Source organism: Syngnathus leptorhynchus, chromosome 16 (genome assembly GCF_054491065.1).
Source record: "Syngnathus leptorhynchus isolate UIUO chromosome 16, UIUO_Slep, whole genome shotgun sequence".
NCBI classification, from domain to species: Eukaryota; Metazoa; Chordata; class Actinopteri; order Syngnathiformes; family Syngnathidae; genus Syngnathus; species Syngnathus leptorhynchus.
The window spans coordinates 4,819,323-4,843,741 of NC_141210.1; the positions used below are offsets into that span (position 1 = coordinate 4,819,323).

At 42.2% G+C, this 24,419-nt stretch overlaps 4 protein-coding genes across 5 annotated transcripts in view; 1 reads left to right on the forward strand and 3 right to left on the reverse strand.

The window, feature by feature from the left end:
* Positions 1–7,398, forward strand: part of igfals (insulin-like growth factor binding protein, acid labile subunit) — a 10,782-nt gene extending 3,384 nt beyond the window's left edge. The window contains exon 2 of the transcript XR_015068492.1: positions 5,111–7,398. The gene's annotated coding sequence lies outside the window, so the exon portion shown is untranslated. The remainder of the gene's footprint in view (positions 1–5,110) is intronic.
* On the reverse strand, positions 276–10,387 carry unkl (unk like zinc finger). Its single transcript, XM_085933740.1, has 15 exons — positions 10,244–10,387; positions 9,898–10,065; positions 8,531–8,740; positions 7,906–8,082; positions 7,505–7,638; positions 7,262–7,397; positions 7,057–7,174; positions 6,882–6,966; positions 6,382–6,536; positions 6,088–6,265; positions 5,920–6,009; positions 5,616–5,846; positions 5,117–5,292; positions 4,746–5,003; positions 276–4,667 (listed from the first exon to the last, which is right to left on the reverse strand). Exons 2-15 carry the CDS (start codon positions 9,960–9,962, stop codon positions 4,512–4,514), a joined length of 2,169 nt encoding a protein of 722 aa, XP_085789866.1. The 5' UTR covers positions 9,963–10,065; positions 10,244–10,387; the 3' UTR covers positions 276–4,511.
* Positions 10,388–11,758: 1,371 nt separating this feature from the next.
* gper1 (G protein-coupled estrogen receptor 1) lies at positions 11,759–14,405 on the reverse strand. 2 transcript variants are annotated; one of them, XM_085933760.1, is made up of 3 exons: positions 14,310–14,405; positions 12,506–13,054; positions 11,759–12,436 (listed from the first exon to the last, which is right to left on the reverse strand). In XM_085933760.1, the coding sequence occupies exons 2-3, from the start codon at positions 12,782–12,784 to the stop codon at positions 11,759–11,761; spliced, it is 957 nt and encodes a 318-aa protein (XP_085789886.1). In that variant the 5' UTR covers positions 12,785–13,054; positions 14,310–14,405. The 2 variants fall into 2 exon arrangements, with proteins under 2 accessions (XP_085789886.1, XP_085789885.1); XM_085933759.1 differs by having other exon boundaries at positions 11,759–13,054.
* Positions 14,406–16,896: 2,491 nt separating this feature from the next.
* gpr146 (G protein-coupled receptor 146) lies at positions 16,897–23,846 on the reverse strand. Its single transcript, XM_085934528.1, has 2 exons — positions 23,558–23,846; positions 16,897–19,740 (listed from the first exon to the last, which is right to left on the reverse strand). The coding sequence occupies exon 2, from the start codon at positions 19,715–19,717 to the stop codon at positions 18,716–18,718; it is 1,002 nt and encodes a 333-aa protein (XP_085790654.1). The 5' UTR covers positions 19,718–19,740; positions 23,558–23,846; the 3' UTR covers positions 16,897–18,715.
* Between the last annotated feature and the right edge of the window lie 573 nt (positions 23,847–24,419).

Here is a 24,419-nt window from a genome sequence, read left to right on the forward strand (position 1 = left end):
TAGGCTGCCGCCTGGTGGTAGAACGACAAACTGCAAGGAAACTGAAGAGTTTCAAACATTTAGAGTACTAAAATGCTTTTATGTATGTTTCCTTGAAGTTTTACTTTGTAAGATGAATATATATATAACTGTGGGAAAGCCATAACGTGCTTAATACATGTGATTTCTTTTTAAATGTATCAAGTGTATTGAACAATTGATTGATAGAATTAAATATCCCTTTCAAGGACTATAGTCATGACTGCAATTTAATGTAAAGAAAATAATCAATCACATGAGATGAAAAATTTGTTTAATTGTCAAGATGATAAAATATAATCTTGTGAGCTCTGTAAACCATTACAACACTGTAGTGTAACAATTTAACAAGTGTTAACAAACTAGCCATACACTACAGAATATATGCAGTACACAATCATTAATGTAGAAATTGAATAATAAAGAAAAAAAAAAACAATCTGGTAGGACTCTAAGACTTTGCACCTATACGGTATGTTTGTGTTCACAACACAGAATTTAATACCGACAGTAAAATGTTTGTGATTATCAGCTTGAATTCCTACATATTATCACAAAAAATATTTAAATATTCATACAGACTGACAAGAATGAACCCACTGAATCCAGTTTCCATTCAATCACTCCAATAACGTAAAAAAAAAAAAACCACCTTTAGTGCTAATACATTTGTTTTTATTGAATAGCAGTTTACAACTAGATGCTACATCAAAATGAATGAACTGAGCTCCGTAATAATAAGATTCCAGTGACCTCTTCATTGAATATCTAATTTAGAACAATACATTCAATATTTCAGGGCTTCAAAATGTTGATAATAATAATAATAATAATAATAACATGTCTACAGTACATGGAACAGCCGGTTCCACATTCAGATTCTTTTATTTTTTTATTTTTATTTTTTTCAACAACAATCGTACTAGTAAGCCATTATCAATTCCAACATGACACTCAACGTCATTACACACGATTGCATAAATCTTCAGGCTGGCGTGTTCATAGCATTCAAAAACGACGACAAACACTAAACAACTAGAATGTAAAACAACAGATTCAAAAGTATGGCGTGTACAGTTCATTTACAAAAATCTTCCTATTTGGTGCTTTTTGTTTCCCATTTGGTGCCAGATTGATCTAAATTGTGTCCTTAGTGACTGAATATTGCTATTTTTTTTTTAAGTACTTGTCTTGTTTTCATACCAATCAACACTTAATTGGCCTGTCCACTTGACTTATGTAAGGCACTCAATTTTTGGTTCCTAATTCTGGAAAATTTGACCATTTTTATCAGTCAGGATAGCACAAATTTTAATTTGGAAAAAAAAAAAAGGCACAAAAACTCATAATAAACTGCAGTGCTTACAAAGTGGACTTCTGGGATTGTTTTGTTGGGATGAATTCAGTCTGTATCTGCAACAGATAACCTCACTTCCTGGACACTGAATTAAAAGCACCGAACAGTATCATAAACAGTAGACAAATGAATAAACCAACCATTTAGAATAAAGAAAAACTTTAAAAAAAAAAAAAAAAAAAAGGTGAAGGTTATATGGCCACTTCAGTAGCACATTCAATTCCTTCACCGTTCTCAACGAAACCCTTTAATCGGCCGTAAAAACACCATTAGTCGAGATTTGTCTGTATTTTTAAACTCAACTCAGGGACAACTAATTGAATACTGCTAATTGACTATTTAAGGTGGTAGGTGATTATTTTCCATAGCCTTTACCAACCTACGTTTGTGACTGAAAGAAAAACTAAAAAGTACAGGTCTTTGGTAAAACTGCAACAAACACGGGGCTCAGGTACGTTGACGTTAAGGGGAAAAGTTATTGAACCGTTAAGTGAAATAGCAAAGGCCCAACCAAAATGGAATTCCACGTCTCGCGCGGGCATTCGTTTGTGCTCCCCAGCGACACGTGGAGTCCCCTTTTAAAGAGGGACAATCTTTTGGAATATTTGCACAACTACGAGAAACACTTTGGTCGGTTACTCTAAATTTTGCATGAGACATCGTTATTATCATTATTACATTTTTTTTACAGGCAAAATGTTGAAGACCAAAGGACCCTGTCAAATAAAAACTGTTTAAAAACAAAAGAAAAACAAACACTTTTGACAATTTACAGCAGTAAAGGTCGGCGACATCATTGAACGGACAGTTACCGAGATCCTAACGTATTACAAATGTAATTCATATGATTTGCAAATAATTTATGAAGGAACCGACGTGAATACTTTTTACAGTAGTTATTAATATGATTTTACGATCGAATGGCGTACAGTCGAACTACAGTCTGGCAGTGTGACACAATTAGAGTCAATTATGAATGATTATTGTCAATTTTCATATGGCTCAAGCGGAAGCTTTTTCGGCTTTTGAAAAATACGCTCGTGTAGGAAAATACAAACTGTATAGAAATGAGTGGATGTAACTCATCCATTCGAAAGACAATGTCGTCTCTTCAAAAAAATAAATACATTCTTAAGATTTAGTGCTGCGTTCGAGGCTGCCGGGAAGTCGGAAAGATACCGATCAGTGCTTGACATGAGCTTAAATGCTTGCGTTGGGTCTAAAGTTGTAATGCAAATAAAAACATGGCAAAAATCTGGACAAAAGAGAAAATGGTTTTTGGCAGGTCAACTTGGCTCTTTTTCTTTTTTTACAGAATAAAATACAATGAAAGGTAATTTGGGCTAATTGTTCTTTTGGATGTTAGTAAAGCTAATGTGTGTTTTGATTTACAGACAAAATGTCCGACTTCCCCGTTTTCTGGAAGGCAGCATGAGTTTCTCGTTCTAAAACAGTGGACGGTCCTCTTTGTCGGGATTTACGATTGCTAGATCGCTGGTCCGTTTTGAATCGTTATAGCTACAGCCAAGTCTTTCAATCAAGCAAATTTCTTTTGCGATATTGTTTTTTCCACTGAGCACATCGGGGAATGTAAACTTAAGTAGCTTAATTCAATTGTACCCGGAGACACTTCCTTTTATAAAGCGAGAGTGAGTGAGAAGGAGAGAGATGATTCATTGACACAGTAGAAGGTCATTTTAGACGGACTCGATGACGTTAATCACGGAAAATGTCCTAATAGCTTTTTTTCTGTTTGCATACGGCCAGGAAAGAAATTCTTCAAAGAGCAAAAGCTGCACGGGAAGAGCACCGCAGCCTGCGAAAAGGATGCAGCCACTGGAAATGTTCCATTTAAAAAAAAAAAAAATTCTAATTATCAGAATTATGGAACTGTGATTGGCTGGCAACCGGTTCAGGGTGTCCCCCGCCTACTGCCCGATGGGATAGCCTCCAGCACGCTCGCAACCCCCGTGGGGACAAAGTGGTACAAAAAAATGGATGGATAATTATGAAACTGGGCCAAAAATACATACACTACAGTCATAATGTTTAAGTCAACTTTTTTTTTTTTTTTTTTTGACACCAAAAACGAGCTTTTCTGCTTCTACAATTTGAGCTTAAGGCACTTTGGATCTGGAGGCCGATATGTTCTCGAGGCTAGTTTCCTACACACGTAAAAGAGACAACACATGATCCTCCTTAGAAATCTTTACAAAAAAACAAAAATTAACTGATTGAACCACGTGTGTGCACTTTACACATATTACTGCTGCTGGTTATGCCTAAAACGCATCATAAATTTGCACTTGATTGTTTTTTGTTTTTTTTTTCTTCCAAAATGCATTTATAAACCTAACTATGAAAGTAGAAACTATTAAATACTTTGATTTTCCTATTAAATCTTAATATCCAGAATCATGCCATGATTTAACAACAGGAAACGTGAAATATTCCATTTATGTCTCACGGTACACACAAAAAAAGCATTAGCTTATATGTATACATTTATAGGTATATTTATAAAAAGTATGACTAGTTTAAAAAAAAAAAATAAAATACCTACGAAGCAGCTTAAACAAAATGTCTACATACCCTTTTAATAGTCCCATGTCAACAAAGTGCTTGAATTAAGAGATCTTCAGGAAATTGGTCAGAATAATTGCTTGACTAGCTGCATTCATATTAGCTAATATTTGGGGGGGGGGGGGGGGGTTACTTAAAAAGGAACATTCAGCGCTAATACCTGAAAACACTAGATCATTTCGCAATACAAATATTTTTGTTTCATATATATACGTATATTCGTCAAAGATTTACTCTGCATAGTGTTCAATTTCACAATATGTTCTCCGCAAAATACAAGTGAATTTTTTTTCACAATTGTTCCTCTTTAACTAAAGCAGAAGTGGATGTCAAATCGTTGCCCATTTTAAGTGCGGATTTTTGCTGTTTGCTACGTAAAATGAGCAAAATCTATACATCCAAATCTCATGTACACGATTCGACGTTTGATAAGAGATTTATACGAGTCAAGCATCATTTCATTCAGCGTTTTAACTGTTCTATGAAATATACAAAAAATTTGCTATCTATTAGTAGTTTCTTCTAAATAGTACCTCTGGCGTGTGAACGTGCATCACCACTTGAGTATTGTTGTTCGACAGTAGGGACATTCGGCTTTGCTGGACGCGCAGCTCTCGCATAGAACGTAATGTTGGCACGGCTGCAGCACGACGCAGCGGTCGCGCTTTTGGCAAACGAGACATTTCTTTGACTGAAGCAGATATATGACCTGGGGGGCGAGAGGAGACAAAAACGTGACCAACGTGGGTTACGAACGCTCTTAGCCGTGTTTTTGTTTTTTTCTTACCCCGTCGATGGCGTCGAGGTCGTTGCGCAGGTGGTTCTTGAGCGAGTGTAGTTTGGACAGGGGCAGCTGGTCCAGCTCGCCGTAGCTGCGCAGGAGCGGCGTTCCGGGCGCTCGGCACAGAGCGTCAAAGTCGCCCTTCAGGTCCTTCAACTTGCGCTCCGTCTCGTCACGTTTTTGCTCGGCCAGCTGCCGCGCCGCCTCCGCCGCCTTGGCTTGTTCCTTGGCTTCGTGGGCATCTTTCTGGCAGTTTTCGCACGCCTGTGGACAAATTGTTCCCAAATTACGATCGACACTTTGTGGGGTCGTTTGATAAGAGGATTATAAAATATCATTCCCCCCCCCCCCTTTTTTTTTGTTTTTGTAAGGCGTACCTGTTTGACCTGATGCCAGGCCTCCTCCCACTGTTTAATTTTCCTCTTGGCCTCATCCAGTTCCCGAAAGAGACGCGAGACGTCGCCACTGCCCGTCAGGCTGCTGAAGACCGGAGACGGACTTGGTGAAAAGCTGCCGCTCACAAAGTCCCAAATGCTGCTGGCGCCGTTCAAGCCTGGACGGGTGGAAAATGGCAACAAATATTTTTGGAGTCACGACGACTGGCTAAAAATCCTTCAGTTGATATCCGTGGGAAGCGGTTGATGGAGCCACTCATCTCGGCGCAAAAGGATTTCTGATATTTCAACGCTGACTAGCAATTCAAATAAATACTTTTCCAAGCAGTGTTTAGATGAGTAAATATTAAATCCAAGGGAAATTCCAGTCCCAGTATCTTCTTGTTTTACTGGAATAATATAATCAACTTTCCTCATATTTTCCTTTCTAAATGTTACCAAGATTCAAACCATCTGAGTATTTCTACTATTTCCCACTGACCTAAGGAATTCTGGGAAGAAGAAGTAGGCGTTCCCAGCAAGCCGTGCTCGTGCTTGGCCAACATGTTGGCCGTGTGGTTGTGATGTGACACGACGCTGGACAGCAGTGACTGCGACTGCGACAGTGAGCTCAGCGGCGAGGTGGACAGCGACGAGGAGGAGTTGAAGGAGGACGAGCGCGCTAGCGAGCCGGGAATGTTGACCGGGGCCGAGCCACCGAGCATTCTTTGACCTGCGATGGGCGCAATGCGATAAAAGTGGTGACTTTCCAGCCAAACATTATATTTGAATTTCCTCATGCTTACTTTCCAGCCCGATATTGTTTTCTTGTTCTTCTAGCTCCTTATCAAGCGACGCAACGTTGATGTCACAAAAGTTGAGGTCCAGAGCGGATCCTGAGTGGGGATCAGAAGTTTAAAAGGAGTTTCTTTTTTTTTTTTTTTTTATTAAATAAATATTTGACATCCTTGTACCTATAACCGATTCCACTGTGTTGCTCCCGGGATAAAAGGGAGTGGCTTTTGCGTTCATGGTGGACAAGGTGGTCGGGGAGGAGCTGTCTGAGCCAATGCTGGAGGCCAAGCTGGACGTTATGCTGGAGGTGAAGCTTGACGCCAGCGGGTTCACCGCGCAGAAGACGCTGTTTTGTGTCTGAACGGGGTCAAAGGGGACACACAGAGTGCATGATTTAATTTCTTGCAACCACAATAAGGCAAACAAGAAAGTTGTGTCAAAAAAGAATATGGACACATTGTAACAATACATACACCGGCCACTTGTCCGTTGCTGGTGTTGGAGCCGCCGGCCGTCGTCCACTCGCCGAGCGGACACTCGGAATATTGCTGAGAGCCCGGCTGGGAATGCGAGCTGGAATGTATCGCCGTTAGCAACGAGCTCATGGTGTCCTCGGCGGAGGGGATTCCTGAGGGGGAGACGTGACGGAATGAGATGGAGCCCCTATCTCAGGTGACTTTGAGCGAAAGCTAGGAAACACTCTGGACTGCTTGCCAGTCAATTTCAGAGTTATGAGATCATTTTACAATAAAACAAACAGGGATGATCTGTAAAAAAACTGCTGATGCAGACATTTTATAAGAAACAGGAAGTCGCCCGAAGACTGGAAAGATGGTAAAAACATTTTGTGAACATTTTGACGTTGCCTGCGCTCGATTTGGTGCCATTCCAGTGATTGTTTATTCAAACTTTTATGATACTTTGTGTAAATGTGTCTCCTGTTATTACTGTAAAAGTGTCTTGAATTACTCACTTTCCACGTGTGCAAAGGCACAAAATGGCCCCCGGGGACAGTAGCCGGTTTGCCGCATGTCGTTGCACTTGGTGGATTTGTAGATCTCGAAGTGGGGGAAAAAAAAAAAGAGGCAAAATTAGATTCGGTACTAACGTCAGACATTGTTGTTGTTAAAGCTAAACTTGATAGCCACCTCTGGGTGAAACTGCTGCTCCGTGCGTGAGTGGCAATACTGGCAGGTGTCGCCGCTTTCGCATTTGGAAGGCTCGCCCCATTCGTCGCCGTGTTTCACGCTGGGGCACGGAGTTGACCTGTCGTGTGATGTCACGTGACAATGGAAAACATTGACCTTTGACATCATATCCATATCCTAGAATAATATTGACTTCAATGCTCACCTGTACTTGTACTTGCGCGGATTGCGTCTGCGGTCCCGACTGTTGTGGTAGTGCGGACAAGCGTAGCCCTGTCGGCACAATCTGGGCGGTTTTGTGCACTGTTCTGTCTTGTAGTTTGCTAAAACAAAGTTGGTGTCTGGGGGAAAAAAAAAAAAAAAAAACAGGGCAAAGTCTCATCTTACGTACTCGTCAAGAGATCAATTCAAAGTTAACAGTGCTTGAAATGAAGCGGCGTCTTTTTACCTTGCCACCTGGGGTCCTCTGTCAGGGTCTTCTCGATCATGGCTTGGCTGGCTAACACGCCGGGCTGCAGGTCGGGAATACCTTCGCTGGAGCCCAGCTGTCCATTCTGGAGCGCCTCTTGTGCTTGAATCTCTCTGTTGACACATTTTGCTATTATTTGTACACGATTTCTAGGAGTCAACCAACTAAATGTATTGCACCTCACATTTTGCCATGCATTCTAATACATAATTAATGAAAATCAATAATCAATAGAAAAGTAAAGAAAAAAAATTGTAAACATGCTTTGAGTTACACTGGCTGATATTTTGCTTCTGTTGCAAAACCTTAGCCAAATTAATTTGTATGAGAAAGCCCCGCCCCCTCCAGCAAAACAGGTGATTTTCTGCTTTCGTGGTCACCTGATATCATAAACAGGAGGTCGGAGATCGTGCGGGCCGTGAGCAAAGGCGCAGTGGAGGCCGTTCTTCACGCAGTGCCCTCGGGCGTCTGTCTCGTGGATGCAGGTGCCCGTCTTGTAATAGCGGAGGTGGTACTTGCGCTCCGTGTCACCCGTGGTCCGGTGTAAATAAGGACAACTGACAAAGGTGGGGACAAAACAATTTTTTTTTCCAGACAGAAACAAAAAAAGTCCACTGTGAGTCCAAATATATTGCATTATTAACTTCTTGCATGCACCGTCTATCTCGAGTAGCAACAGTTGCTATGGCAACAGGTAAGGTCATACAAAAATAGCTGGCATTGTCAGGGGCGGCGTAGTGATGGCTGGAGCTTGGTTTTTTTTGTCCCCACTTGTTTTTTTCCCTCAACAATACGGCTAGGAAATTATAACATTGTGAAATAATAAGCTAAAATGATCGCCACGAAAATAATTAAATCAAACATCACAGCATTTCAAGTTTAATCTCATACCATCCTTAATTTCTTTTTATTTTTTTGTTGGCCTATTGTTGCAAATCCTGAAAGCATCTCAGCAGAGGTAACGGCATGTTTACAGCATCGCCGACGTCTCAACCGTCAACTTACTCGTCTCCATCCGGGCAGATGCCTGTGGTCTCGTCGTATTTGGTGCAGTAGACGTCGGGGCTGTAATTGAAGGTGCCGTCCCTACGGCGGATGGGTCTCCTCCGCCTCTGATTGAGAAAGTGCCAGTGGAAGCACGTAAACGGTCTGTGCTGCGTGCACTTGTGCTGCAGGAACAGCGGGCACTGCTCGGTTCTGAACTCCTTCAAGTAGCTGAAAGGGACAATGCAATATTAACAAATTGACACCAAGATGAAAATGGCATGAGTTTAGTAATCTCTCACTTAAATGGAGTATGTGAACGTATAGTATAAATAGTTTGCGTTGTAGTTGAAAAGTGTGAGTCACAATTGTGAGAAAAGATGACAGTGCTCATGTAATGAATGGTGAACATCATGTAAAAGAGCCATTGATGTTCAAGTCTAGCAACATCAGTTAATATGTTGATCAAAACCTTGTTCTCAAGTTATATCTTTATTGTCAAACATCTCACAAAAGTCAAAATTTCCGTTATGCTTGACATGATTCTTGTCACAAAAAGCTTGTTTTCTATGCTCGGTGGTTGCTAACTGCCTTTATTTTGTAAAACAAAGTTCTACTATTGATTATTAAGGGACAGAAGTTAAAAACAAAACTTTTTGAAAAAAGAAAAAGCCTTCTTTGAAAAATCCTTCTTTGAAAAAGGCTTTAAAAACTTCAAGGCCACCAAAGCTTTAATGTCTTTAAGGATATGAGCAAATAGTTTAAAGGACAAGGGATCTTAGCCATCAACGTCATACTTATTTGACATTTTTTTGTTTGGTGGAGTGCTGTGATATTTTTCTGATATCAAACGCCTTGCCTCGGCTCAATTAACGTTGGCAAACACTTGTTTTTAAAAGACGAGCCCTCCGCTGTGTTTTGGGTCACTGGCGTTAGCTCGCTATTCACGTAGCAGAATCCGCGCACATTCCGACGCAAACCTTGTGGGAATTCCTTGAGCGTACGTAAATTAAAGCACGTAGGGTGGAAGGGAGGGAGCGGGGGAACACAAAAATAAAGGCCAAGCTGTTGACAAGCACACGGCGGGGGTAACAAGCTAGCAGCTCCTGGCTAAACAACGATTAGCTCGTAAAGTTTACAGTGCAAAAGAACACGTCGACGGAGCGTTTTAAGAACTATTCCGCGAAGGACCAACATATCAGGGAACATTAAAGCGCTGTCGTCTCAAGCTCGGAGACTCGCAGTTTTTTGGGGGCAGTCACAAAGCCTTGGGAAAGCAGTATTCGTAAACGCACGCACATACGCAAAGAGTTGTAACAAAGCGAGAACGACGTCGTACATTGTCCGCGAGTCGCAGATGACGCACACAGCAACGGTGCAATACTCACGTATAATGGGTAGGTTTCTCGGTTTGAGCAGACGCATTGGCCGCCGTTTTCGAAACCGACGGCATTTTCAGTCAAAACAATCAAGTGCGCATGCGCGTTGATCTGTTGCTCCATGCACGTCCCTGACGAAGCGCGCCACCCAGTGGTCATCAGAAGATAATACAGCCACTTCAAACACGAAGGAAAAAAGTTTTTTTTTTCTCTCAGTAATATATAAATATATATATCTGTTTCAGAGTATTTCTTGTTATGAAATAAGCCCCCTGTTTTTGGAGGCGCTCTTTTATTTTGAGCGGGGGGGCGTAAATTTAAAACTTAACTCTGAACTATTTTAGTTTTCACTCACCCCCTCAATTGATATTAAAAAAACGATGACATCATTCCAGGACTTTTGTCTTATTTTCCTTTGTCTTTCTCCAATTCTATTTTTTCCCTGTCTCTCTCATAAGGGATTTAAATTTACAAATGCAATTATACTTGTAATCCATTATTCAGCCCCTGAAGTGCACCAAATACCCTGCCTTGTAATTATGCATCAGACCGCCACAAGGCTCTTGTAATTGCTTTGGGACCCCCCTCCCCCCTCCCCCCAACCACAGCCCCAACACACAGACATTACAAATAGCCCAATACTGTACATAAGTTACATAAGGGCAAAAAAATCTTTCTTTTGTAATTTCCTTTTACTTTTTTAAAAGCTAATTATTAAAAAAAATAATGGCAAGCATTGATGTAAAGAAGCCACTTGACATCACGTTCCTAAAGTCAGTACAAAGCAATTGAAAGCTCTTTGAAAAATGTTAAAATCAAACTTTGATGCCATGTGAGGTAATGGATTGCTGTGGTGACTTGGTTGTCCCTAAGTGAACATATGACAGCATTGTTTTGGTCATTATTTTTCAGTTCTCTGGTCCCACAGCCTGTTAAGTCCACTTAAAATAGCTCTAATTAGTATTCATTATGCGGGACTGAGAGCACAATCTCTTTCCTGCCCTGTAAAGACTAAGACGCAAACATTACGTATAGCAGGAGAACGGACGTAATCATTTATTATTTTTGCAACCCTCTTAATGAAAACCAGTAAAAACAGTTTCCCCTTCCATGTTACTTTCCCAGGGCTTCTGGGCTGCTTACAGCTGCAAAAACAGTTTTGTGGTTTGGTACACAAACAATCATCTCAGGATGCTTGTCATGACAAACATGTTGACTATCTAAAGCTCTCAATTCATACCATAACGTGATCAACAGTCATAATGTCCTGTATAATTATTTTTTTAGGACATCATAATGCTCCAAAATGCTGAAAAAGTGCAATTGTTGTCTTTATTTCCAGAAATAAAACAAAAGAGCTGATGTCACCAAAACCCAGACAAAGGTGGGGGGGGGGAAAGTACATGTAAAATAGTTATTTTTTTTTAAATATTTCATTCTCTTTTAGAAATTGCATAACTTGGTTAATGAATTCACCAATAAGACTCAGATGTAAATGCTTGCTAGCCCTGATTAAATAACTTTTGTGACCCCCGAGCCATACTTTGACCACCACCGCTCTGCTGTAATGTTGCCATTTGGATTACAAGTATTTGACAAGATACACAGAGCAAATAAAATTGTGTTGTTTATGTGAACAACTACGCTACGCTAACATGTTGGTCAACATCAAACGCAAAATAATGCGGGTCTTGGCAAATTTCTTTGAATATTTTCTCGCAGCATTTAGGCAAGGGAACATTTTGGTGTGGAGCCAAGATAATATGTACAGAATCCATCTTTGGGTTGTTTTTTTTTTTTTTGTTCATAAAGTGAGCAGGTGACTGAATCCATGAGGCGTAAGTCCGAGGTATTGTTTCCCACTTTGTCCTTATACCTGCGTCACCTCAGTCCTGACCGAAGGTCCTAAATGGAGACCGACGGCAGACCAACTGGCCTTCTGCTTGACAAAGAGCTTCAGCTTATCCCGGAAGGTCTCGCCTAGAAAGCTGTAGATGATAGGGTTGAGGCAGCTGTTGGAGAAAGCGGCCAGGTTAACAACGTGGCCCGCCAGAGGATAATCGTGCCACAGAGTAGCGGTGGTCCTTCGAGCAGGGTCGGCCGTGCCCTGCAGCAGCTGGATGCTGATGAAAACGTTCTCGGGCAACCAGCAGATGAAGAAGACCAGCACCACCACCACGATCATACGCAACGCCTTCTGCCGTCTGGCCCACAATCCGCGGTGCTTCTGCGCCCGCATGAGGATCCGGACGATCAGGGAGTAGCACAGGCCGATGACGGAGAAGGGCACCAGGAAGCCGATGGTCACCTCCAACCATTGGATCTCGAAGACGTTGGCGAAGCAAAAGTGGAGCTCGCCACGGTGCTGCGTCTGCACGATGGTGAAGGGCAGAAGCGTGGCCAGGATGGACGCCATCCAGATGAGGCCGCAGCTGAGCTTGGCGTGGCGCATGGTCCTCATCGGGCTGCAGCCCACCGAGGCGGCCAGCGCCACGTAGCGGTCGAAGCTCATCCACGTGAGGAAGAAGATGCTGCTGTACATGTTGACCTGCAGGAAGAGCGACATGAAGGTGCACAGCACGGCGTAGTCGTAGTACTTCTCGTTCAGGTTGAACACCTCGATGAGCGAGTCGGCCACCAGGATCAAGTCGGCCACCGCCAGGTTGACGAAGTACAGGTCGGGTATGGTCATCTTCTCGCGGTGGTTCAGGTTGACCACCAGGATCAGGATGTTGCCGATGAATCCGATGGGGAAGAGGAGGACGGTGTAGAGGCAGGATAGGAAGAGACCGATGGCGTAAGACTTCTCCGAGCTCTCGGTGGAGTTGAATTCGTCGGAAGCGTTGACCGTGACGTTAACGTAAATCCACACCAGGGAGGTGGTTTGCACTTCCATAGTGGCTGCCGTGGGAACGTTTTCGGATCACCTGACACCGCTACATGGTTGGAGCCAGTCAACTGGATCATCCATCCAGATGGAGGAACGCTCCGTTGGCAATTGAGGTGGACGCACTCCTGCCGCAACCCAGGAGCACCGCCATGACACCTTTTTGGCCTTAGCACACCTGAGATTGATTCGATGCGTCACTGGCCGCCGCTTTCCCCCCGTCGCTCCATCTTTATTCAGCCGATCTCGGCCGGAGACGATGCCGATGTGACACCTGAGCTAAGGAGAGAAGAGAAGATTAGAACCAACGTACCATAAATTAGGAATTTTCTTTCCGAGGTTGGAACCAAAAAGTATTAAGTTCACTTCTTGAGCCAGAGATTCACCAAGTAGCTGTTTGGAAAAATCTCCCATTGTCTTTTTTTGTTGTTGTGTCCTAACGGGACGACAGACAAATAGGCGCCTTTATTAAAATTCAAGCTTCAGGCTTAAACAGATGCATTGAAATTCCTTCTCTAAAACCCTTTCGGCCAATTCCGGCTGCCGCGTTGTCCATATGGCCGTTTTGGACGCTTATCCCACAATTATTAAATGTACGACGGCACAATATATATATATGATATTATCACTGTTGTTATTTAATTATGCGCTTTAACATGAACCGCTATTGGTTGTCAGATGCTCCCCAGAGAAAGATATCCTGATATCTGTTTGGCCAACGTGACCTTTAACAAACATTCCCAGCCCGCAGGCTGCATGAGAGGAAACTCTGCAAAATTAATGCACTCTTATTAAGAGTATTGACTTTTTAAGCGCAGAAAAAAAGATAAATTCAATTTTAAGAGTTGGAATGATGCTTTAAGACAAATTGTAGTGAAACATATTCAAGCAAAAATTCCGAGTCACTGTTTCTTTGCACCGTGCTATGCTAACTTAACAAGCTCGGAAGGATTTGAATTTAGTTTGTATGCAAATCAAACATCACCCAGGAGCATGAGAATAAAACAACTAAAATATTGAATATTGTGCACGCCTTTTTGTACAATATCGTCTGACAAAACAACTGCAATACAACACAAATATTAGGTAACATCGATAAGGATATTATAAAGTACAATACATGAAAATGACGGAAAGACACTTTGCAGTAGTTTCTATTTTTTTCTTAGAAAATACTCAGAAGATAATTTTTTGGGGAGAATACTTTGCAGTAGTTTCTATTTTTTTCTTAGAAAATACTCAGAAGATAATTTTTTGGGGAGAATATTTAGCCAAAATGACAGTCACATATAGTATGTTTTGATCAGCATATTAAAACCTGCAAATATATAATAATCATTAACAACAAGAAAGTCAATTGAAATGAAAATTAACTAATAATGCAACTTGAGTCACATAAAATAAGGTATTCTAAAGTTAATTAAAAAACTGCAGAATAAAGTACACCATAAGTGTCATTTCCATGCAAAGTACCTTGGAATTTCCTCCATAACATCCCCTAAAATATGAATTATGGATCCAAAATTGCACTTACTTGTCCCCAAATTTGGTTCTCCTTATCCTGTGCCCAAGTCAGACAAGTGGAGATTATCAAATCTCATGTCCGTGATCCTCTGCCGCACCACCTGCTGTGAGTGCCCTCCACCCCCTTTTCGGAAAAGGGAGGAGGCGGGCCAACAACATGTCATTTGGACTTTTGACGTGACGACTCAGCTTCCCTTTTCTCCCATCATTAAAAGTTACATCAATTTTAAACAGCTACATCACTATTTATTGATGTTACAGATTTTTCTTATGTCTAGAATCTAAATTTACCGTTCTTGTACACAGATAAGGTTTTAATAACATAATAAAAAAAATCTATATATAATTAGGCACCTGTCTACGTCAATAAGATGGACACACACCAGTACATTTGTCCCTGCATGGAAACATTAATGCAGATTGAATCAGAATAATACAATTAGATAAACATATAATTATTTTTTTTACAAGCAATTTTCAGGACCCCTACTGTCACTTTATAGACTATTAAAAAAAAACTGTCAAAGACTAAATGGTCTAGTTCAGATCTAGAGTAAATACAAAAGAGGACCTGTTTCCAATGATGTTATTTTTCAGTTCAGTAGGGGCCCTTAATCAATAACAGTGTGCACTGCACAATGACACTAGATTTTCTGTGATTTAATTAGCCTTCAGACACAAGTGAAAACGGTATGAGCCAATTTCTAATTTAATGCCTGACGAGTGACTCTTTTGGCACCTCCAAAAAAAAAAAAAAAAGAATGGCACAGTGAAGATTGCACTTCTGTCTCAAATCCGCTAGAGGGCCCTCTAACACAGTGTTTGATTGGAATGAGCTCTTAAACGCCGCTTTAAAAAATAACAGACTTGAATGTAAGTCAGTCTTTTATGTCCACTAAAATTAATAATTTTCTATTTTAATATATATACGAAATACTTTCTTTCACATTGTCAATATGTGACGTGTAGAATTTTCAGCAGATTTTTTTTTTTATCGATTTAATTTTGAAATAAGGACGTAACATTACAAAATGGGGGAAAACGTGAAGCAGTCTGGACATTTTCACTGTCACCAAAGCTATAAAGATATATACAATACAGGTGCACGTTATATATCGTCCAGTGACTTTAATCTGGATATAATGACCTTACAAGTGACAGTTGATTGCAAATAATCGGGTTCAGGGCTGAGTGGGAGGTTCCAACCATGAGTCTCATCTGCCTCCACTTAAACGTCTGGAAGCAAACGATGACATCGCAACAACTCCAAGAGCCGCAAACCACACTCAAAAAAAAAGACAATCTCTTAACTGCATTTTTGTGTGTGACCTTAGCAATAAGGAAAAAGAAAAAAAAAATCAACAAAAGGAAGATTGACAAGAGTGTGGACGGTTGTGTTTGCTTTTCAATAAGCAGTGTTGAAAAGGGATAACCGGTATTAAATAATTAACTTCATCAACTTTGTCATTGACTCTAGCGGTCTTATGAAAACAGGTAAAGTAGGTTTGGCTAAGAAAAAATATCTTTGATGCATACGAAAACGTACACTAGTTTCCTTGAGGACTTGAAAATGGTTTTTTTTTTTCCTTATACTCTTCGTTGAAGACTACATTAAAACTTAATCGTATTAAATGTTCACATTTTTTATGTAATTCTATTCTTGACCACTAGATGACGGAACACAATTTATTCCATTTAAATTAAAAGTATTCGATGAAGAATTAACCCCAGAAGTCATCAAACGTCCCAATTCTTCTTGAAATCTTTCAGGGAAAAATGTCAATCGCTCATAAATGACTACAAAGTTTGTTGACTCTAATCGTTGATGTTTTCGAAAAGCTAGTTTTTCTGAAGACTCAAAAATTGTTCTTACGTTAATAGAAGACTGTGAATCTTGACCTCGGGTAAAAACAATAATCCAAGCTGACACATAAAAAAAAGGCTTCATGAATTCAACTTGATGGCCAAACCAGACAGGGGCCAATGTTATGGCCAGGTGGTCTCATGCTTTGTGAATGTTTCTGAGCCTTTGCTACGTTTCAGTGAGGCAAGAGCCTTCTTAATGAGGGAAAAACATCAAGAAAAACAAGTCTAACGTGTGCAATGTCATTGCGACCTTTTACCCAACTGAGGCTTCTTCATACCTTTTTTTTTTTGTTTGTTTCAAGACTCTGAAATTGAATTGTGCAGAGGTGAATGCAAAATCCAGGTGGAATAACTGTAATCATGAACATTTTTAATGATTACATCAGTGCAGAATCGTTGCCACAAGCACTTTGGTTTATAATAAAATCGGTCATCCGGTATATCGATGGGTTCTCGGCCCATATATAAAACGATTAGCTCAGTTTGGGTGGCTGTACGGTTGCTAGGCAACAGCTCCGTCCAGGTTAGACAAGGCTTGACCCCAGTGCCAATTTAATACCGTGTCATTATGTAAAGTATTTTTAATGATCCAGTGTTCCTCAACATAGCAAAAAAAAAAAAAAACCCCACAATAATAAACATATTAAATACAGAGTCTCTTTGAAGAGAGCATTTTAAATGTGGTATTACCCAAGTCTACCTAATAAAGTGACTGAGTTACACAAGGATGATTAGTTAGTTGATGGTTTTATTCAGTCTTTGACTCAGATGAAAGTAGATTACTTAGAGAATCTAGATAAATCTCTGGGGAAAAACAACAAAATACTGAATGTGATCAAAGAGCACCCTACAGTACAGTATATCGCTCGCTTACAATATATACACAATCATTTTGCATCATAGTCACTCAAACGCAGAGAGGAGGGGGGGGGGGGGGGGAGCACAAGCGGACTCGTTTGGACCCTATGAGGTTTTGCCGTTGAACGTAAGAACATTGCATCTGACTAGAACTGAGAACTTTGAGGCTGTTGAAGCTGAAATAAACGGCTAGTCTGGATCCTAAATGCAGCCAGAATTCCAAATGACATGACGTTTTGGCCAACAGGTGGCGCTGCGGCTATATGGTGAAGAAAAACATCATCTTTCACTTGAAACACAATTCATCCAGACAGACAGCAGTTTGTAAAGGTTCCAAAATGGTGTTGACTTCTTCAATGTAACGTTACGTGTCATATCTCGGAATATGGCAGGTATTTCTGGGAAAGTCGATTTAATAAATGCCCCACAAGTTGACGTGAAACGTGGCTACAGTATGAAGAGCAACAACGGACTTTGAGCAGCTAATGATTAACTGATGAGACGTGTGTTATAAAAGGGCCGTCAAATCTCCTAAGTGAGTTTCTAAAATGGACGCGATGCCAGTAGAGCTTATAAAACCAAATTGTAACCTTACCCGAACCTCCTGTAGTCAAGCGCTGTCGAAAGATGTGTTGTGCAGTTTTTTTTTTTTTTACATTTGAACAAAACTACTTGTGGTGAGTACTCAAGTGCTCGTTGTTTACAAAAACCACGATTGAAGACGAAATTTGCAAACACAGCTTTGGTAGCAAGTGCTAGCTGAACAGAGCAAATGCTAAGGAGCTTACAACCGGAGCCAAATTCTTGGTCTGGATTTGATGATTTGCTTGGAAATGAGGTAAAGCGGTTATGTGTGAACCCCGAACAACAAACGAGGGTGTAGGGTTCGGTATTTAGGCATTTTTCAAAAATTCAAGGTAACGATTCGTTCAAAACGCTGCCATTTGGAAGGCATTTGAGCAAAGTTTGGCATTGGAGAAAATTAATTTCTAGTTTCACGATTTTGGCATCGAAGAGAGAGCCTCTGCAGGTGTTAACACATTTCGAGGCTTTACGAGGGTGTAGAGCAGCCTACACATGTTATACATCTTTTTCCGCAATGCCAACATTTATTTCCTGTGCCCAAACTAAATGGCGGTGTTCTGGCGCCACAACAATGGAATTCTGGCAGCAGAGTGAAAACGGAATCCAAGAAGAGACCTTCAAGTTGGAGTTGATTTAAAGGCTGAGCAGCTTGTCTTTTGTGATACGTCGTGCGGAGAGAACATAGCTAGCTAATATTTTCCTTGCACAATGACTTCATTTCAAGCTGCAACTCTGGGGGGGAAGAGATACGTCATATTGAAGAAGAGCTTAATGAATGTACGGTGACATTCGTATGTTCATCACATTGCCAGGATGTCAGGCCGCTGCACTGCTGGGGGAGCTGAGAGCCGATATGCAGCCAAAGTGACTTAGTGGAGAGCTTCCCTTGGTCAAACACACACACACACACACACACACACACACACACACACACACACACAAAATGGCAGCACTTAGTGGTTTCTTGGATCCGTCGGCTCGCGTTCCGGAAGGTGACAGGAAATTCCACTGTTTGCTATGTCGCGCTTTAACGCAGTCCAAAACGGCGAGGGCGAGATACTGGCTCTGGAGGGATGTTAGATAAGTGCTGGGGGGGGGGGGGGGGGTTCACGTGACCACTTGCTGCACTGTGGAGCGTTCGTGTGGACAGGACTGGTCTCGGCAGTGCAACCTGGCCAGTAGCCGCCGCAGCTTGTTGGAGAAGTTTTTGTTCATCTGGCGGTACATGAGCGGCATGGCGAAGCTGCTGGAAAACGCCAGCAGCTTGGACACGCAGCGTAGGAAGTAGTAGGTGGGCAGGTAGCGTGACCCGCCCGCGTACCCGGGCGTGCCGGCCACGGTGTGCACCAGGAGCGTCACGTAATACGGAGTCCACAGCACAAACTGCACGCACACAGAAGCTAAAAGGAGCCGGTGGATGGACGGGTCCAAGCGGGCCGAGTCCTGGTCCAGCGGCGTGGACTCCTTCCGGATGCGCAGGATGAGCGCAAAGGCGTACAGGACGGCCACGGCGGGCACCACGTAGCCGATGAACATCATGATGGCGTCGGCCGCCTCCTTGTTCTGCATCTTGGAGCACTCCACCATCTTGGTGGAGATGTGGTTGCACACGTAAAAAAGCAGCGAGGAGAAGCTGGTGAGCACGGCGCCGCCCCAGATGAAGCCGCACACGTGCTTGGTGTTGTACACGCTGGACATGTAGGTGCGCGGCAGGGCCCGCTCGATGTAATAGTCCAAACTGAGCAGCGTGGTGGAATACATGATGACCAGCGAGGAGATGTTGAAGAGGATGAGCAGCGTGATGTACACTTCGTTGGTGTATTCCCACGCGTGCCAGCGGGTGAAGGTGGAGCTGAGCAGCTCCACGGGCGCCACCGCGTTGAGCACCAGGCCCGCGATGGCCATGTTGACAAAGTAGACGTCGGGCATGGTCATGGATACCTTGTTGGAGAGGTTGACGGCCACTAGCAGCACGTTGTAGCACAGGCCCAGCGGGAAGCACACCAGCAGGTAGAGCAGCGATAACACGGACAGGATGAGTCCAAAGTCCTGGCACAGACGGAAGTCCACGCTGGTTTCCGTCTCATTGTAAACCACGCAGATCCACATCGCTGGACCCCGGAGGAGGTGGACTGCAATCACAATCGAGCAGAGGGAACATTCAGTCTTGAGGAACTCAAAGATCAACATGCCAAGCTAGCAGGCACAAATCTCAACACCTCGGGGCGTACGCTAGGCGGGCCACAGGAAATGAAGAAGGCCTTGTTCTGGTGGCGCTGCACAAAACGGAATTGTTTGACACCCCCGCAAGCTTCTTTCCCACCTCGCTGTCACGTGCGGGCCTGCTGCTTTCCGCATGGTTCCCAAGACAATGGCATTCATGGCCCAATTCACAATTCAACTTATTCTCTTGGTGCCACGACAATTATGAAGGGCACTGCAAGAGTATGTAAATAAAATAAAAAGGTTTTATAAGGGTCACGTCTGTGTGCCATTAGGGGCGTGGCCAAATAAGTAACAAGTTGTCAATTAACAGCCAACACAACAATACATGCTGCGTCAATAAAATCCATTTTTTATCCGATTATTTGACGAATTACTAAGTGGCGGCGTCGCTGTATTTAGTGTCTCGGCTTCAGACTGCGAGGAATCCTGCATTGACAACACGGGCTGATATATGTGAGGAATTTTTGGCAACTTCGCGAGAAGCGCTTTGAATCTTCCTCTTGACACATGGCGACGACTAGATTTATTAAGAGCGAAATGTGAAGCAGGCCGCGGTGAAGAAGTCACTCCGAGCCGTCTGGGAGTTCAAGGCCGGGTCAAGGAAAATGACCGGGGGAGCGTCGGGGAAAAAAAAAAAAAAAAAAAATCGAGCCTGCCCCTTGTTTATTTTCACTGGGCTTAATTTGCTCCTTTGCAGCTTTGGCCTCTTTACAAAACCCTGATGATGAGGAAAATCAGCTCGGAAGCAAAACTTACAACAAAGTGCAGGAAATCTGCTTTGTTTTGCAACGTCGCATTTCCAAGAAGGACGGGAAGCATTCCTCTTCCTTTACTTACGTAAGAGTCACTACTAAGGGTCTGTTTTGGCCTAAGGGAGGCGGAGACGTCAGTCCGTCTCTGCGCTACTCCAACTGGCTATAATGAGGCTGTGGCTGAGACTGGGAGTCAAAGCGGTTGGACTGGAAACAGGGTCAGCAGGAAGAGCGTCTCCGGTTACCCTCGACAAAAGTCGGTTTTTCACCCGCAGCGGAGCCGCTCGGCCCGCGGCATTTACAAGCGCTTTACTTGAGTGAAAAGCTCGCACGGCAATTAGCTTGCTAATCGTCCTCTCTTTCTTAAACGCAAACTGCAATGTATCGTAAAGTTGATTAGGACGCAGGGGTATGGTGTTGATTTTATTTACGCAATTCGAAATGGGGCAGCAAGCTCCCTTGAAAAAAATTAAGACCACATGGGGGAAATCGGCTATAGAATTAGCAAAAATGAAATTGAAAAAAAACAAAAAACAATTGAGAGGAAGTGCGCTGATACATGCAAACGTGAAAATAGTTTCCTCATCCTCATTGATCATATTAGAAGATACTTATTTAACAGTTGACTCATCGTCTTGTTTTAAGGTTTCTAATTAGCATAGCATCTACGTATGCTAATGTCCATAAGGCCCTCTACGATGGTTTTGCAATAGGCTAGCAGGTTTTTGTGGTTTCAGTTTTTCAACTAAGTGTGACAAATAAGAAGATTAAAGCATGCATAAATTATATCGCCTCATATTTGGCCAATTATTTGCTACATGCCAAATAGCGCACACCCACTCTTCCAAATAAGTGTCTTTTATGTACTGACCTGATCTGCTTAGAAAACAAAAAACCCAGTTAAACCAGTTGAACCTGTTCAATAGCAACAACTGCATATTTGTCGCGCCTGTGGTCAGCATCGAGTTTGACAAACTTGTGGTGGTTTTGGCAAGAAACGCAACAATGGCCAATTAGGGAACAAACACAAATTAGAGGAACGAGCGGTTAGCTTGAAAGCGTTCTGTGTCTCGCAAATTACAATGTTGACAACTACAATTGCAGTTCCCACATAAGCGCTAGCTAGCTTAGCTTTGTCTATTTCATCCTAAATCACTGAGAGTACTTTCCTTTGTCATCAAAATCTACAAAAGTTTGGAATGCTGTCGTCACTAGTTACTGTAATGTGAATCGTCTGTAGCAAAAAGAAAAAAACCCAAACGATTGACGCTACAATCGCACTTGCTTCTCAAGCCTACATAATAACAACAACACAAGGAAGACATCTTGCATTGGTTGTCCTCGTACGTAACTGCAGTCTGAACTTCCTGCACGACTGTGCGTCAGGAGTGACGGGATGAAATATTTCCCAGATGGCGAGGACCCCACCAAACACGATGTCGTAAGAGTGACCCCCATATGCTCCGGGTGTTATAATGCGTGTGACACGCCGTGCCCCACGCCCCTCGTTTTACAGTCTTGCGTCCTTTCCGGAATTTGCAGAGCCTTCTGAGAAATGACTGGATTATGTCACATGGTTGCATATTAAAACAAAAAAGACACACAAACTTACACTAACAAATGTTGCAGACATCCCTTCCTGGTGTGTCATTTACAGCAAAAGAACTGCACTGCAACCACCAAGATATGTCTTAAAGATTTCTTCTTTAAAAAAAAATCACCAAGTTATGTTTTCAGAGTCCTCAAAGCTTCTCAGACTTATTCCTTAATAATTCATGGTGGTGGAATTATCAGGCATCGGATTCAAGGCTGGTTAAAATGAGTCACTTCTACGACCATGACTTTTGTGATAAGATGTCCCGTTGGCCATTTTGTCACTTTCAGTCAGTTCCGTCATTTATGACTTGAAGATAACGAACGACAGGCACGTTTTTTTTTTGAGTTGTGCCTTCTCTCCAGCCGTTCACCGGAGTTCAACAGTTCAGCACAAAGCAGGCTTAGGTGCACCTAAGCCGCAGCACCCGGACGCCTCACGTCGCCTTTTGGTCACGTGGATGAAGTTGAGGACGATAACGGACGGCCAGGTCGGCAGGTGGCGAGGAGCCTTAAATCTCAGGCTCCGTTTTAATTTGCTGAGCGAGATGATAACAGCACAAGTATTTGATCAAACTGCAGCTTTCACTTTTTCAGTCAGTTGTTTACTATTACTACTTTTCTGCTGCTGTTAGATTAACTTTTTTTTTGTAGTAGTTACTGTATTGAGAAGACTGGATGAGTTGTACTTTTTTTTTTTGGGAATATTTGAACCCTTTTTTTTTATGTAATACCTAATGTGGCCAAGACACACCCAGATTCTTTCGCCAGCCTACCAACATAAAATGAGTTTGAGACCACTGCGTTACAGGGGCGAAGAGAGGGGGGGGGAACCTAAAGTAATAAATACGCTCACGGGCCACAAAATTAGGTACACCTGCACATTCTATTCTATCTATGCAAAGACATCTACATGTTTTCCTTATTATTGTGGAGTAGTCAGAACTGTTTCTAATACTTTGAAACCTTTTCGTCAAGTTTTGGCAGCATTAAACGACACACTTTCTTTCCCTGGGATCAACATATAGTTTAATTTCCTCTGCAAGGATTTGACGTCCGATTTTGGAACCAAAATGTATGATAAATGTAAATTTAAAATTGTCATGTTGTATGTTAGAACGAAAACAAGAAGATAATGGCTCCATCGTACTTGATGCCACAGAACAAATTGTGGCCAGCTGTCACCGTTTAGTCAGCATTTTCCACCATTGTTTACTACTACTATTACTACTACTACTACTACTACTACACGCGTGTAAAAAAATTAACGAAACGAAACTAAAAGAAAACAGACGTTTTTTGGGGTGGGAACTTTGGAGGCAAAACCATCAGAAAGTGGAAAAGGGGGTAAAAAGTAGGGGGTGGGGGGGGGACTCACCAGAGACGTTTGAGACTTGCTCGGAGCAAGCTACGGAGGCATCGGGTCAGGATGTAGCATTTCGACAGGCATTTCTCAATTGCTGCATTTGGAGAAGAAACGTCCCGAAAAGCACTCGTCTGGTCGGCTTCCCACCCGCGTTCCTTAATCCTTTGTAGAAGCAAACAAACAAAAAAAAATACCGTTTTACTCCATTCGTGGTAACAACCTTTGCGACGAAGCTTGTTCTGAAAAGTATGGGCCGTCCACTGGAGACGCTTACGAGCGTTACAATGTGTACACACGTGACCCTCCCCCACAGCCCCCCCCTCGCTTCATCTCCGGTCGCGAGCCCCGGAGGACGTTCTCAGCTCTGATTGGGTAGTTGCTTAGGGGGCGGGGCGTTAAGAAAGGGACCGTGTTGCGCAAACGCACACACAAAATACATTGTCATACTTTTTTTTTTCATATATTTATTTTTCACGGAAGACGTTAATTGAAAATGCATGTCCGTTTAAGAAAATAAATGTATTTTTTTTTTAAATTAAAAACTCGTTAGTTCCTGCACCCCAAAACACCACCAATTTATGAGTGTTTTTTTTTTTAAATATATATATAAAGACAAATATGACTGTATTGCACAAAACAAAAGAGATTGTAAATAAATCAATAGGGCTTCCAAAAGTGTAATTACTGTACTTTGGGATAAGCCGCCTGAGCCACAGCTGATAACCTGTTGACCGGCGCCACAATTAAGAAACACAGCGCTGGCATCGGTTCAACTCATAAAATTTCTCATTTACACAAAACAACAATCTCCGACAAATACACGCCTGCGCCAACATTGTAGTCATAGTTAGAAAATGATAAAATGACATTTCTC

Coding starts and splice junctions, on each gene's coding strand:
- unkl (XM_085933740.1), bottom strand. CDS start 9,962: ATGCCGTCGGTTTCGAAAACGGCGGCCAATGCGTCTGCTCAAACCGAG. Junction 6,537..6,881: donor TGCCTTTGCACACGTGGAAA/GTGAGTAATTCA, acceptor TCTCCCCCTCAG/GAATCCCCTCCGCCGAGGAC. Junction 4,668..4,745: donor ACCTCGACGCCATCGACGGG/GTAAGAAAAAAA, acceptor CTCGCCCCCCAG/GTCATATATCTGCTTCAGTC.
- gper1 (XM_085933759.1), bottom strand. CDS start 12,784: ATGGAAGTGCAAACCACCTCCCTGGTGTGGATTTACGTTAACGTCACG.
- gpr146 (XM_085934528.1), bottom strand. CDS start 19,717: ATGTGGATCTGCGTGGTTTACAATGAGACGGAAACCAGCGTGGACTTC.